The sequence below is a fragment of the Panthera pardus genome, unplaced genomic scaffold, assembly GCF_024362965.1.
Source record: "Panthera pardus isolate Hobbes unplaced genomic scaffold, ASM2436296v1 HiC_scaffold_11, whole genome shotgun sequence".
NCBI lineage: Eukaryota > Metazoa > Chordata > Mammalia > Carnivora > Felidae > Panthera > Panthera pardus.
The window spans coordinates 2,016,777-2,031,984 of NW_026526666.1; the positions used below are offsets into that span (position 1 = coordinate 2,016,777).

A 15,208-nucleotide genomic window follows, 5' to 3' on the forward strand; every position below is an offset into this window, starting at 1 on the left:
CCTCCATGATATTAACCTATCAAATCTGAGGCCTGTCTTCTTTTTCTGCCTCTAGGAACATATTTAACTCTTGACTAGACATTTCAACTTAGCTATCCCTTTTGAGTTAAAACCAAACTTATCCACTTTTGCCCTAAAGTAGCTTCCTCTTCTTTTATACCTTTATTAATTGTTTCACAGGTTAGTTTTCCAGACCTAAAGAGTTATTATTGCATATTTTCTTCCTGATCATTTATATCCAGTTTGTCACTAGGGCCCACTTCAAATGTTATTTCTTTCTCCCTACTATCACTCCATACTAGATATTAAACTTCTTGAGGACAGGGATAGTGTGTTATGTTGTTTTGCATTTCCTACAACATTTGACCCATAATGTATATACAGTATATTGAAAGATTCTAATTTGAATTAAGGGAATGAACCAGGGTCCCTTGTTTCTTCTTTTAAAGGTATTGCTAAAGTCAGATAGCCCAACAGGGGATGTTTTACTGGATGAAACTCTCAAACACATCAAAGCAACTGAACCCACAGAAACCGTCCAGACATGGATAGAGCTACTCACAGGTAAGATGGCTCAAAATGGCTAAAAAAATCCCACACTTTATAATCTTTATCCTACTAGTTCAAGCAGTGGAATACAGGAATTCAAGATGCTGGGTAAGAAATGTATGGCTCACTGTTTAACTGTATTTAAAGAAGGACAGAAAAGACATGGTTAATCAATACATAAAGTTTTCCAAAGCTCTATCTTACGTCCACCACCCTACCACATAAGCTCTTTAATAGTATTCTCCACAAGAAAAAACTTTAACATTTTTTTTAAATGTTTATTTATTTCTGAGACAGAGACAGAGCATGAGTGGGGGAGGGGCAGAGAGAGAGGAAGACACAGAATCCAAAGCAGGCTCCAGGCTCTGAGCTGTCAACACAGAGCCCGACAAGGGGCTCGAACTCACAAACCATGAGATCATGACCTGAACCGAAGTTGGTCGCTCAACTGACTGAGCCACCCAGGCGCCCCAAACATTTTTATTGATTCATAATTCACACCATACAGTTGACCCGTGGAAAGTACACAATTAAGTGGATTTGAGTATATGCACACAATTGAACAGCCACCATCACAGTCCTAATTTACAACATTTTCATCACCCCAAAAATAAACCCCATACTCATTAGCGATTTTTCCCAAGCCTCCTGCCCAGCTCCAGGCAACCGCTAATCTACATTCTGTCTCTATTGATTTGCTTATTCTCAATATTTCATATAAAGGAAATGTATAACTTTTTTTTGACCAGATTAAGATAATATTTAAAGTCCATCCATGTTTTATCATGTACCAATACTTTATTCTCTCTTTTATTTTTTTTAAGGGTAAATTCAAAAACTTTTGTATAAGTAAGCAGATCTATGGCATAAAATTTTAGGAGAATCTTCCATGGGGCACTTTGAGGTCACAGCCAGTGTCACCTTCTGGAACAGTTTTTTTTAATTGAAATTTTAATCGAGGTATCTGTACATTCACATGAAGTTGTAAGAAATAGTACAGAGAGATCCCTTATACACTCTACCCAGAGTCCCTCAGTGATGACCAGTTACAAAACTGTAATATAATATGACCTCCAGGATATTGACATTGATACAATCTACCAATCTTACTAGAACTTCCCCAGGTTTACCTTGACTCCTTTTTGTTACCAAATAATACTTCACTGTATAGATGTACCACATTTATTTATCAGTTCATCAGTTGATAAACATTTGGATTATTTCCACTTTTTGACTATTATGAGTAATGCTGCTGTGAACATACCTGGACATGTTTTTGTGTGGATATGTTTTAGTTACTTTGGGGGTATATAGTTAACATTTTTTACTGTGGTAGAATACATATAATATAATCTTTATTGTTTCAACCATTCATAAATGTATAATTCACTGACATCAAATACATTCACAGTGTTATGTAACCATCACTTCTGTCTATACCCAAAGCTTTCTCATCATCCCAAACATCCCTCTTTCTCCCTGTCCCCCCATGCCCTGGCAACCTCTTTTCTGCTTGTTGTCTTTATGAATTTGCCTACACCAGGTAACTCATATAAGTGGAATCATGCAATATTTGCCCTTCTGTTATCTGGCTTATTTTACTAAGCATAATGTTTTCAATGTCCATTCATGTTGTAGCATGTATCAAAATCTCATTCCTTTTTCTGGCCAAATAATATTCCAGTGTATGGATATACCACATTTTGTTTATTTATTTATTTTGAGAGAGAGTGTGCATGAGTATGAGCAGAGGAGGGACAGAGAAAGAAGGAGAAAGAGAATGTCAAACAGGTTCCACACTGACAGTGCGGAGCCCAATGCAGGGCTTGATCTCACAAACTCTGAGATCATGACCTAAGCCAAAATCTAGAGTTGAACGCTTAACCAACTGAGCCATGTGCATGCCCCACCACATTTTTTTTTTATTCATTTCATTTGTTGATGGACACTTGAGTTGTTTCCACCTTTTGGCTATTGTGGATAATGCTGCTATGTACATTAATATACAAATATCTATTCAAGTCCCTGCTAGTCATTCTTTTGAATATATATCTGAGAGTAGAATTGCTGGCTCATATGATAGTTCTGTTTTGAGAAACCACAAAACTGTTTTCTACACAGGCTGCACCCCTTCTCGCCAACCCTGCATAAGGGTTCCAGTTTCTCCATATTGTCATCAACACTTGTTCTATTTTTAGCTTTTTTGAGGGTTTTTTGTTTGTTTGTTTCTTAAAGTTTATTTTGAGAGAATGAGAGAGTGGAGGAGGGGCAGAGAGAGAGAGTGAGAGAGACTCCCAAGCAGGCTCTGTGCTGTCAGTGTGGAGCTTATACAGGGCTCAGTCCCACAAACTGATATCATGACCTGAGCCAAAATCAAGAGCTGGACATTTAACTGACAGAGCCACCCAGGTCCCCCTGTTTTGTTTTGAATTATAACCATCCTAGTAGGCATGAAGTGGTATCTCATTATGGTTTTGATTTGCATTTCCCTAATGTCCAGTGATGAGCATCTTTTCATGGGCTTATGGGCCATCTGTATATCTTCTTTGGAAAAATGTCTATTCCAGTCTTTTGCCCGTTTCTTTAATTGAGTTCTGTTGTTGTTATTGTTGTTGAGTTTTGGAAGTTCTTTGTATATTCCGGATATTAATCTCTTATCAGATATATCATTTACAAATATGTTCTCCCATTCTGTAGGTTGTTTTTTCAACTTTTTGATGGTAGTCCTTGATGCACAAGAGTTCTTGATTTTGATTAAATTGAATCAGTTTATCTATTTTTCCTTTTGTTGCCTCCACTTTTGGTTTTATAGCCATGAAAAGACTGCCCTTTCCCCCATTGAATGGTCTTGGTAGCCTTGTTGAAAATAAGTTGATCATCAATCTGAGGATTTATTTCTGGACTCTCTGTTCTATTGCATTGATCTGTGCTTGTCCTTATGCCTATACCATACTATTTAACTTACTATAGCTTTGTAGTAAGTTTTGAAGTTGGGAAGTATGAGTCCCACAACTTTATTGTTTTTCAAGATTGTTTTGGCTGTCTGGGTCTCATGAAATTCCATATGAATATGAGGATCAGCTTTTCCATTTTGGTGGGAAAGGCTTTTGGAATCTTGTTAGAGATTGTGTTGAACCTGTGGATCTCTTTGAGTGATACTGACATCTCAAAAATGTCAACTCTTCCTGTTCATTAAAATGAGATGTCTTTCCACTATTAATGTCATCTTTAATGTTTTTCAGCAATGTTATATAGTTTTCAGCATATAAATCTTTCACCTCCTTGGTTAGATTTATTCCTAAATATTTAATTCTTTTAGACACTATTATAAATGGAACTGCTTTCTTAATTTCCTTTTCAGATTGTTCATTACTGGTATATAGAAACAACTGATATTTGTGTGTTTTTTTTGTACCCTGCAACTTATCTGAATTAGTTTATTAGCTCTAGTAGCACTTTTGTGTACTCTTTGGAATTTTCTCTACAGTTGACCCTTGAGCAACGTGCGCAGGTCCACATCTTTGTTTCTTCTCTAACAGCTCTGGTTGCAGTAGGGAAAGCAGGCATCGTTATGTTGTTCATGACCTTTGAGGGAAAACTTTCAGTCTTTTACTATTAAATGTGATGTTAGCTGTGCATTTTTTTTTTTTTCAACGTTTTTAATTTTTATTTTTGGGACAGAGAGAGACAGAGCATGAACGGGGGAGGGGCAGAGAGAGAGGGAGACACAGAATCGGAAACAGGCTCCAGGCTCCGAGCCATCAGCCCAGAGCCTGACGCGGGGCTCGAACTCACGGACCGCGAGATCGTGACCTGGCTGAAGTCGGACGCTTAACCGACTGCGCCACCCAGGCGCCCCTAGCTGTGCATTTTTATACCCTTTAAGTATACCCTTTATTCTGGGGCACCTGGGTGGCTCAGTCGGTTGGGTGTCTGACTTTGGCTCAGGTCATGATCTAACGGTCTGTGAGTTCAAGCCCCACGTTGGGCTCTGCGCTGACAGCTCAGAGCCTGGAGCCTGCTTCCAATCCTGCCTGTCTCTCTCTCTCTCTCTCTCTCTCTCTCTCTCTCTGCCCTTCCCTCACTCACACTCTGTCTCTCTCTCAAAAATAAAGAAATAAAAACACTAAAAAAAAAAGTATACCCTTTAGGGGCACCTGGGTGGCCTCCGACTTTGGCTCAGGTCATGATCTCACAGTCTGTGAGTTCAAGCCCCGCGTTGGGCTCTGTGCTGACAGCTCAGAGCCTGGAGCCTGCTTTGGATTCTGTGTCTCCCTCTCTCTCTGACCCTCCCCCATTCATGCTCTGTCTGTCTCTGTCTCAAAAATAAATAAATATTTTTAAAAAATGTTTTAAAAAGTAAACCCTTTATTCTGTTGAGAAATTTTCCTTTTGTTCCTAGTTTTCTGGGAGTTTTAAATCATGAAGGTGTATTCATCTTTGTCAAATGTCTTTTCTGAGTCAAGTGAGATGACTGGCTTTTTTTTTTTCTATTAATGTGATGTATTGTTACATTGATTACTTTTTATTGAGGCATAATTGACATACAACATTGTATTCATTTCAGGTATAGAACACATTGATTCAGGATTAGTATATTGTGAAATGATCACAGTATGTTTACTTAACATCCATCACCATATATAGTTACACATTTTTTTTCTTGTGGTGAAAACTTTTAAGATCTCTCCTAGCAACTTTCAAATATACAGTACAGTGTTGTTAACTATAGTCACCATGCTGTTTATCACATCCCTAGGACGTATTTATTTTATAACTAGAAGTTTGTACCTTTTGACTACATTCACCCATTTTGCCCACCCCTGCCTCTGGCAACCACCAATCTGTTTGCTGTATCTATGAGCTTGTTTGTTTTGTTTTTGAGTTGTTTTTTTTTTAAGATTTTATTTTTAAATAATCTCTATACCCAACGTGAGGCTAGAACTTAAAACCCTGAGATAAGAGTCACACACTCTACCAACTGAGCCAGCCAGGCATCCCTTTTGGATTTTTGTGTTTTAGATTTCATATATATAAGTGAGATCATACAGTATTTGTCTTTCTCTGTCTCACTTATTTCACTTAGCATAATGCCTTCAGATTCCATCCATGTTGTTGCAAATGGAAAGATTTCTTTTTATGGCTGAATACTATTCCATTGTATATATATACACATTTTCTTTAGTCATTCAACCATCGATGGACACTTAGGTTACTTCTATGTTTGGCTATTGTAAATAATGCTTCAGTGGACATCAGAGTGCATAAAGTTATTATTTTCATTTCCTTTGAATAAATACCCAGAAGTGAAATTGCTAGATCATATGATAGCTCTATTTTTAACTTTTTAGGAACCTCCATACTGTTTTCTATAGTGGCTGCAACAATTTACATTCTCACCAACAGTCACAAAGGTTCTCTTTTCTCCACATCCTTTCCAACACTTGTTATTTCTTGTCTTTTTGATAATAGGCATTCTAGCATGTGTGAGGCGATTTTCATTGTGATTTGATTTGCACCTGATGACTAGTGATTTTGAGCAATTTTTCATGTACTCGTTGGCAATCTGTATGTCTTCTTTGGAAAAAGTCTATTCAGATCCTTTGCTCAGATTTTTTTTTTTTTTACATATATATAACATTCCTGGAATAGATTTTACTTGTTCATGATAAATAATCCTTTTAATATGCTATTGGATTCAATTTGCTAATATTTAATTAAGGATTTTGCATCTATATTCATAAGGGTTATTGGTCTGTAATGCGATTTAAAGTGAGTTTCTTGTAGATAGCATATAGTTGGATCATGTTTTTTAACCCATTCTGCCAATCTTTGTCTTATGACTGAATTGCTTAAACCATTTGCATTTAAATTAATTATTCATGAGGAGACACTTCTACCATTTTGCTATTTGTTTGCTGTATGACCTATAGGTTTTTGTCCCTCATTTCCTGCATTACTGTCTTCTTTTGTGTTTAGGTGATTTTTTATAGTGAAACATTTGTATTCTCTCTCATTTTATGTAGATATCATCTTGGTTGCTATATGGGATTTAACATCCTAGAGTTAGAACAACCTAATCTGATTTTATACCAACTTCAATGACATAGAAAAACTCTGCCCTGATATAGCTCCATTCCACCCTCTTTCTGTTTTGATGTCACAGATTATTCCTTTATACATAGTATGCCCAATAACATAGATTAGTAATTATTTTTGATGTATTTATCTTTTAAAGTATATAGAAAATAAAAAGTAGTGTCACAAACCAATACTAGTTTTTATAGTTGTACATATATTTACTTTTACTGGAGATATTTATTTCTTCATACTGCTTCTAGTTACTGTCTAGCTTCCCTTCATTTCTTTCTTATTTTTTTATGTTTATTTATTTTTGAGACAGAGAGAGAGTGTGTAAGCAGGGGAGAGGTGGAAGGAGGAGGGGACACAGAATCTGAAGCAGGTTCCAGGCTCTGAGCTGTCAGCACAGAGCCCAAAGCAGGGCTCAAACCCACGAGCCACAAGATCATGACCTGAGCCAAAGTTGGACACTTAACTGACTCAGCTACCCGGGTGCCCCTAGCTTCCCTTCATTTCAATTTGCAGTGCTCCTTTTTAGTATTTCTTGCGTGGCAAGGCTAGTGGTAACAAATCCCCTTGGTTTTTGTTTATCTGGGAAAGTCTTAATTTCTCCTTCATTTTTGAAGGACAGTTTTTCTGGATATAGAATTCTCATTTGACAGGTTTTACTTTTTTCTTTTCTTTTCTTTTCTTTTCTTTTCTTTTCTTTTCTTTTCTTTTCTTTTATTTCAGCTCTTTGAATATATTGGCCCACTGCCTTCTGGCCTTCAAATTTTTTGATGAGAAATCTGTTATCTTACTGAGGATCCCTTGTATGTGATGACTCACTTCTCTCTTTCCTTTCTGCTTTTAGATTCTTTTTGTTTGGCTTTTAACAATTTGATCATAATGTGTCTCAGTATGGATGTTTTATCTGACATTGGGTTCATTATGCTTCTTGAATTTATAAATTCATGTCCTTCATCAAATTTGGAAAGTTTTCAGATAGTCAGAAAGTTTTCATAATTTTCTTTAGATAGTCTCTCTGCCCCTTTTCTGTCTCTCCTCCTCCTGGGACTCCCACAATGCATATATTTGACCATTTGATGGTGTACCAGAGGTCCCTTAGGCTCTGTTTACTTTTTCTCATTAAACATCCTTCTGTTCCCCAGACTATATAATTTCCATTTCCTATATTCAGGTTTGTTCATTCTTTTTCTGCCTGCTTAAATCTGCTTTTGAACCCATATACGTGGTGTTTTTCATTTCAGCCCTTGTATTTAAGCTCGAGACTTTCTTTTTAGTTCCTTTCAATAATTTTTATCTCTTCATTAATATTCTCATTTTGCTCATATATTGTTTCCCTATGTCCATATATTCTCTTAGCTCTTTGAGCATCTTCAAGACAATTGTTTTCAAGTCTTTGTCTAGTAAAGTTGATATCTGTGCTTTCTGAGGCACACATTATGTCCACTTCTTTCGTTTCTTTGAATGTATCATAGATACATACATAGATTCTAGTAGGGCACCAGGGTGGCTCAATTGGTTAAGTGTGATTTCTGCTTGGGTCATGATCTCATGTTCATGAGTTTAAACCCCGCATCAGGCTCTGCACTATGTGGAGCCTGCTTGGGATTCTCTCCCTCCCTCTTCCTCTGCCCCTCCCCTGCTCTTGCACACTCTCTCACAATAAATAAACTTAAAAAAAATAGACTCTAGTATAATTGTTGTCTAGGTGAAGAGATGGATTTCTGGCACTTCTTACTCTATCATCATCCCTGATGTCATACCTCAGTGATTAACATTTTAAAGAACCTTATCTCTATGTCCAGTTTGCCATTAGGGCCCACTTCAAATGTTTTTTGTCTCCCCACGGTCACCCCATACTAGATTTTAAACTTCTTAAGGACAGGAATGGGGCCAGTTTTTTCAAAGTGGCTATACCATTTTACATTTCCACACCAGTGTATAAGTTTCTATTCTTCCACATTCTCATCAATACTTGTTATTCTCTGTCTTCTTTATTTTATCTATCCTAATGAGCATGTAGTGGTATATTGTGATTTTTATCGGGATTTTCCTAATACTAATGATGTTGACCATCTTCATATATTTATGGCCATTTGTATATCTTCTTTGGAGAATTGTCTTTTCATATCTTTTGCCTATTTTTCAACTGGGTTTGCCTTTTTTGCCACTGAGTTGTACTTTTCAAATATATTGTAGATACAAATCGCGTATCATATACAGGATTTGCAAAATTTTCTTCCATACAGGGGCACCTGGGTGGCTCAGTCAGTTGAGCATCCCACTTCAGCTCTCGCCATGATCTCACGGTTCGTGGATTCAAGCCCCATATCCGGCTCCACACTGAGTATGGAGCCTGCTTGGGATTATCTGCCTCCTTCTCTCTCTGCCCCTCTCCCACTTGCACACACATGCTTGCTTGGTCTCTCTCTCTCTCTCTCTCTCTCTCTCTCTCTCTCAAACTTAAAAAAATAAAAATCATTTGACCATAAATGTATGGGTTTATTTCTGGGTTCTTCTTTTGATCCCTAGGTCTATTTTATTTATTTATTTATTTATTTATTTATTTATTTATTTATTTATTTATGAGAGAGAGAGAGAGAGAGGATGCGTGCGTGCATGCACAGGCAGGGGAGGGACAGATAGACAGAACCCAAAGCAGGCTCCAGGCTCTGAGCTGTCAGCACAGAGCCCAACACGGGGCTCAAACCCACCAACCGTGAGATCATGACCTGAGCCGGATCCTTAACTGACTGAGCCACCCAGGTGCCCCTCTCTTGTCTATTCTTATTCTCTCTCTCTCTCTCTCTCTCTCTCTCTCTCTCTCTCTCTCACTGTTTTTTTGTTTTGTTTTGTTTTGTTTTTTTAATATTTATTTCTGAGAGAGAGAGAGAGTATAGGTAGGGGAGGGGCACCCAGAGGAGGACAGAGGATCCAAAGCAGGCTCTGCACTGACAGCAGAGAACCTGATGCAGGGCTTGAAATCACAAAGCACAAGATCATGACCTGAGCCAAAGTCAGATGCTTAACCAACTGAGCCACCCAGGCAACCCCTTATGCACTCTCTTGATTATTGTAGTGTTTGGTTTTTTAAGTTTATTTATTCATTTCAAGAGAGACAGAGAGAGTGAGCAGGGGAGAGGCAGAGAGAGAGGGGGAGAGAGAGAATCCCAAGCAGGCTCCACACCATCAGCAGGAAGGCCAATGTAGGGCTCAAACTCATGAAACGTGAGTTCAGGACCTGAGGTGAAACCAAGTGTCAGATACTTAATCGACTGAGCCACATAGGCTCCCTGATTATTGTAGTTTTGTAGTAGTTTTCAAATCAGGAAATGTGAGTCCTCCAACTTTATTGTTCCTTTTCAATATTTTTTTGGCCATGCTGGGTCTTTTGCATTTCTGTATGAATTATAGAATCAGCTGGTCAGTTTCGGCAATCAAGCAAAGTAGTGGTTTTTTTTTCTTTAAGTTTATTTGTTTAGAGAGGGAGAGAGAGAGAATCCCAAGCAGGCTTTGCACTGTCAGTGCAGAGCCCAACACAGGGCTCAAACTCACGAACCATGAGATCATGACCTGAGCTGAAATCAAGAGTTGGGCATTTAACCGACAGAGCCACCCAGGTGCCCCTAAGGTAGGATTTTAATAGGAATTATATTGTATCTGCAGATCAATTTGGGGAATATTGCTATCTTAAAAATACTAAGTTTTCTGGGGTACCTGGGTGGCTCAGTTGGTTAAGCGTCCGACTTCAGCTCAGGTCATCATCTCGCAGCCCATAAGTTCCAGCCCCGCATTGGGCTCTGTGCTGACAGCTCAGAGCCTGGATCCTGCTTCAGATTCCGTGTCTCCCTCTCTCTCTCTGCCCTCCCCCACTCGTGCTCTGTCTCTCTCTCAAAAATAAAATAAAAATTAAAAACAATAATAATATCAAGTTTTCTAATCCATGAACATGGATGCCTTTCCATTTATTTAGATATTTCTTTCAACAATGTTTTGTAATTTCCAATGTGTAAGTCTTATACTACTTTTTTTAAATATAGTCCTAACTATTTTGTTCTTTTTGATGCTATTATGAGTATAATTGTAGGAAAACAACTACAAAAATTGAGAAAAAATTTATTTTCAGATTGTTGCTAATGAATAGAAATTCAATTTGATTTTTTTTTATTTACTTTTTTGGGGGGGGGCAGAGAGGGGGAGAGAGAGAGAGCATCCCATGAGGGGCAGAGGGAGAGAGAGAGAATCCCACAGGGGGCAGAGGGAGAGAGGAAGAGAGAAAGAATCCTGAAGCAGGGCTCCAACTCACGAACTGTGAGATCATGACTTGAGCTGGAGTCGGATACTGAACCGACAGAGCCACCCAGGCACCCCCTGCCATTTTTATTTCTTTAAGGTCAGTAGTGATGTTTCCTCTCTAATTCCTAATGTTAGTGATTTGACTCTTCTCTCTTTTTTCTTTGTCATTTTAGGTTTGTCAATTTGTTGATCTTTTCAATGAACCAACTTTGATTTTAATGATTTCCTCTATTGTTTTCATTGTTTCTATTTATCTCCTCTCTAATCTCTATTATTTCCTTTCTTCTGCTTCCTTCGTGTTTATTGTGTTCTACTTTGTCTAGTTTTTTAAAGTAGAAGTTAGGTTATTGATTTATTTAATATCTTTTCTAGCATACCATTTGGGGTCATATCTTTCTCTCTTGGCACTGGTTTAAGCTACATAGCATAAGTTTTGGTCTGTTGTCATTTTCATTCAACTCAGAGTTGAGTGTGATTTCTTTGACCCCATTGGTTATTTAGGAGTTTGTTGTTTAATTTCCACATATTTTTGAATTTCCCAAATTGTCTCCTGTATTTAATTTCTAGTTTAATTCTATTGTGGTTGGATAGCATACTTTGTATGTTTTCAGTCCTTTTATTAAGGCTGATTTTATGGCCTAGCAAATGGTCTATCCTGTAGAGTATGCCACGTGTACTTGAGAAGGGTATGTATTATGCTGTTAGGGTGGAATGTTCTGCAGATGTCTTGTTAGATCTAGTTGGCTTAGCATATTGTTCAAGTCTTCCATTTGTTTTTTCCCAAAGGTGAGACCTGGAACCCCTTCAAATTACAGTACCAACTGAGAAATGTGAGAGAACGAATTGCAAAGAACCTAGTAGAGAAGGGTATTCTAACCACAGAGAAGCAGAATTTCCTCCTATTTGACATGACTACTCATCCAGTGACCAATACAACAGAGAAACAGCGACTAGTGAAAAAACTTCAAGATAGTGTCCTAGAGCGGTGGGTGAATGACCCCCAGCGTATGGACAAACGAACACTAGCGCTCCTGGTGCTGGCCCACTCCTCTGATGTGCTAGAGAATGTCTTCTCCTCTCTGACAGATGACAGGTATGATGTGGCAATGAATCGAGCCAAGGACTTAGTAGAACTGGACCCTGAAGTGGAGGGGACAAAGCACAGTGCCACAGAGATGATCTGGGCTGTGCTGGCAGCCTTCAATAAATCCTAAAGCCAGTGGGTGGGTTTCTCCTTTTTCCCCTGCTGGCTCGTGACTGTCAGAGACACCACACGGAGTTTTGTGTGATGAGATGTTTTTCATCGTTTTTTGTTTGTTTTTTTGTTTTTTTTTTTTTCCTTCTCTTGAATCAGACTTATGATTTGGGGAGAGCCAACTTCAGGGCTTCTCCATAAACCTTGACCATTGTAAGCAGACTTTATTTCTCCCTAAATTTCCACTGCAGAGGTGAATAAACTAGGTGAATACACACACACACACACACACACACACACACACACACACAATTATCACTTTCATTTCCTGGTTTGCTTCCATCCAGTGTGCTTTTGGGTAAACAGGAATATCTAAGTGGGATTTGGAGTTCTCCAGCCACAAAATGTGAATGAGATATAGAGCAAACCATTAATTAAGATTTCTAAGGTTTGTTTTCTATCTCTTCTTTTTTTTTAAGTGGGCTCCACATCCAATATGGGACTTGAGCTCATTACCCTGAGACTAAGAGTTGTATGCTCTATCAACTGAGCCAGCCAGACGCCCTGTTTTCTATCTTAAATACACGTTTTCACAGTCTTTGTCTCTCAGACTCTACTAAGGATTGTAGTTATTGAAATAACTGTCTGGGCAGTAGAAACAAAACTAATTTTTGGAACAGATGGTCTCTGGGATTATATGTCCCACTAATGATTTTTCAGCTTTCCTTTTCTAACCTAATGAGAATATTGCAAATTTGCTTACCTGGTTCTCACAGTCCTAGAATCAGAAATATGTTCTGTACTCTCTCTTAGCATTATCCTACTCCCTCGTTCATCAGGGCAAAAGTCTGAATGAAAAAAATGGGTCTTTCAGCCACGTCCTTCATACAATCAGCATTCCAGTTTATAAGGGAGGGAGGTGGCATGAGAATTTCCACCCTTCAGCTCATGATTGTCCTGATTCCTCCAGATTTACTCTATATGTCTCTGCTCTGATCAAATTGAGGGAGTTATAAATTTCAGTTGCCTAATAGCAGCATCCTGAGTCCAGACAGTGTATCTAAACTCCAGATCTTCTTGTCCCCTGTTTTTGGCTTCCTTCATAAATTGATAGATTCTGTCCGTATTTAAGGGTTCTAGAAGTAGTTTTGTCTGTATTTAGTCCATAGATAACCTCCTAGTCATTAGTCTTGTTTCAATATAACCATCTTTCTAGCCAAATCTCTCAAAACTTTTCAGTTTTTTCAATTCAGTAGTGAGTGCTAAGAGAAGATTAAGAAAAATACTATTTTGATGGGCAATTTGGTATGAAATGCATGTTGACATAAAGTCTACTATTTAGGAATATAAAGAGGACAGGCACCAAGTTGTGCTAAGTTCAGGCATTTACTATGCAAATATTTTTTTAAGATTTGTTTATTTAATCTCTACACTCAACATGGAGATCTACACTCAGCTTTTGACCATTACAGAGAAGCAGGCTGTCAAAGGGCTCATACAGACAACCCAGACATGATATCAACTCTTCCTGATCTGAAACGAATGAATGATTGTAACTTTCATCTCCTCCCCCAAACCTGTGTAGCCCCATGGAATTCCCCAAATCAACAATCATTGTTTTTTTTTTTCACTTTCAGGTATTGCTTATATGACTAGAGATACGAATTTTAGCATGAAATGAGTTCTAAACGTGCAGCTGAGTAGAGCTTCAGTTTGGCACTCTGAAAGTACAAAAGCAGTCCATGTGTTGTCTCTACGTGGCTTAGTTTTCCTTTCTGAACCAGGTTTTGTTCTGGAAAGTGTCAGCTTGATTGGGGGGTAGAAGTCGAGTTCTTTCTTGCAACACTTGGTCAGTGTTTATTTTTATGTTGTATCTCAATGAGAATGTCTTCAGTTTGAATCTGTATAGTAGTCTCTGCAAAACACCTTCTTTAATGCATAGGGTTTTCACATTTCTGTATAATAAATAATTATTGGTTTTCTGGTTTTACAACTTCAATTATTTTAACTAGAAATAAGAACTTTCCACACAAGGCCAGTAACACTCCCCCCTTTACACCAGGAGACCAGCCTGTTTCATCCTGTATAGAATATTAGAGACAAATAGAATCGTAACGTATATAGGCAGGGCATACATCAAGGCTAACCTGAACACCAGCTAATGTTGTAGTCTGAATAGTGTCTCCGTCTCAATAAAAATAATTTACCCAATTACACCATTTTTCATCAAGAAAAGGATTATGTTCTGCCCTATTCATATCTACTTGCAAGTGACACTGAAACTTACCTAAGAGCTGAAAGTATAAAGTTGGAAACACAGGTAACCTACCTAACTGTAACAGAGTTAACAACATGTGAAAGTGTGGCATCTCTCCCAATCAGATGGGGGCACCCAAATGTAGGGCGACCCAATCAGGTGGAAGCCTGGGGCACAGGCTGTGGAAGGATTCACCTGAGGCAGAAGAGCCAGTATAGAAGTTTCTTGAATATACCACAAGGGAGCAAAGTAGAGACTGTCTGCCAGGAGGCAGTGGGTGGGGGCTGTTTTTAAAGTGGGGGAGGTAAGGAGATATGGGGACCATGGAATTTTCCCTTGTTTTGGTACCTGTGCCTGGTTGTGAGTAGCCCATTGGTTAGTTAGGGCCTGTGGATATTTTGAGATGGGTCGCCTGATGGGCCTGTCTGTATTCAGTCAACTGGTCAGGCTGTGGACCCTTTGGCCTTGCTCAAGTTTCCATTGTTCAAGCCTGTTACCTAAAAGTGGCCTCTACAAAAAGATAACTGTGCTTATAACAGGCGTATTGTTCTTCCCTTCTTTATAATGTCTACAGCACAAGGAACAATAAGAAATGTATATACTAGGATTGTTTATACTTCCTGTTCTTTTTATTTCAAACAAAACATTGTTCACATAAGTCATCCTTTATACAGTGTTTCTCAAAACATGGTGCCAAGAGCAGTGCACTGAAATCACCTTGTGGGGTGGGGGTGGGGGGTACCTTACGAAAATGTAAGTTCCTAGTAAATCATTCTCTGGGGTTAGAGGCTTAGGAAGCTGCACTTTAAACACAGTCTCCAGGG

The 15,208-nt window shown here is 38.4% G+C and overlaps 1 protein-coding gene across 2 annotated transcripts in view; it reads left to right on the forward strand.

Annotated features, from left to right (window-relative positions):
* GOLPH3L (golgi phosphoprotein 3 like) overlaps positions 1–14,113 on the forward strand; it is a 37,571-nt gene extending 23,458 nt beyond the window's left edge. For both annotated transcript variants that reach the window (XM_019432774.2, XM_019432772.2), the window contains 2 exons: positions 450–564; positions 11,719–14,113. In XM_019432774.2, coding sequence (XP_019288319.1) covers positions 450–564; positions 11,719–12,146 — 543 coding nt within the window. In that variant the 3' untranslated portion in view covers positions 12,147–14,113. The remainder of the gene's footprint in view (positions 1–449; positions 565–11,718) is intronic.
* The last annotated feature ends 1,095 nt before the right edge of the window (positions 14,114–15,208 follow it).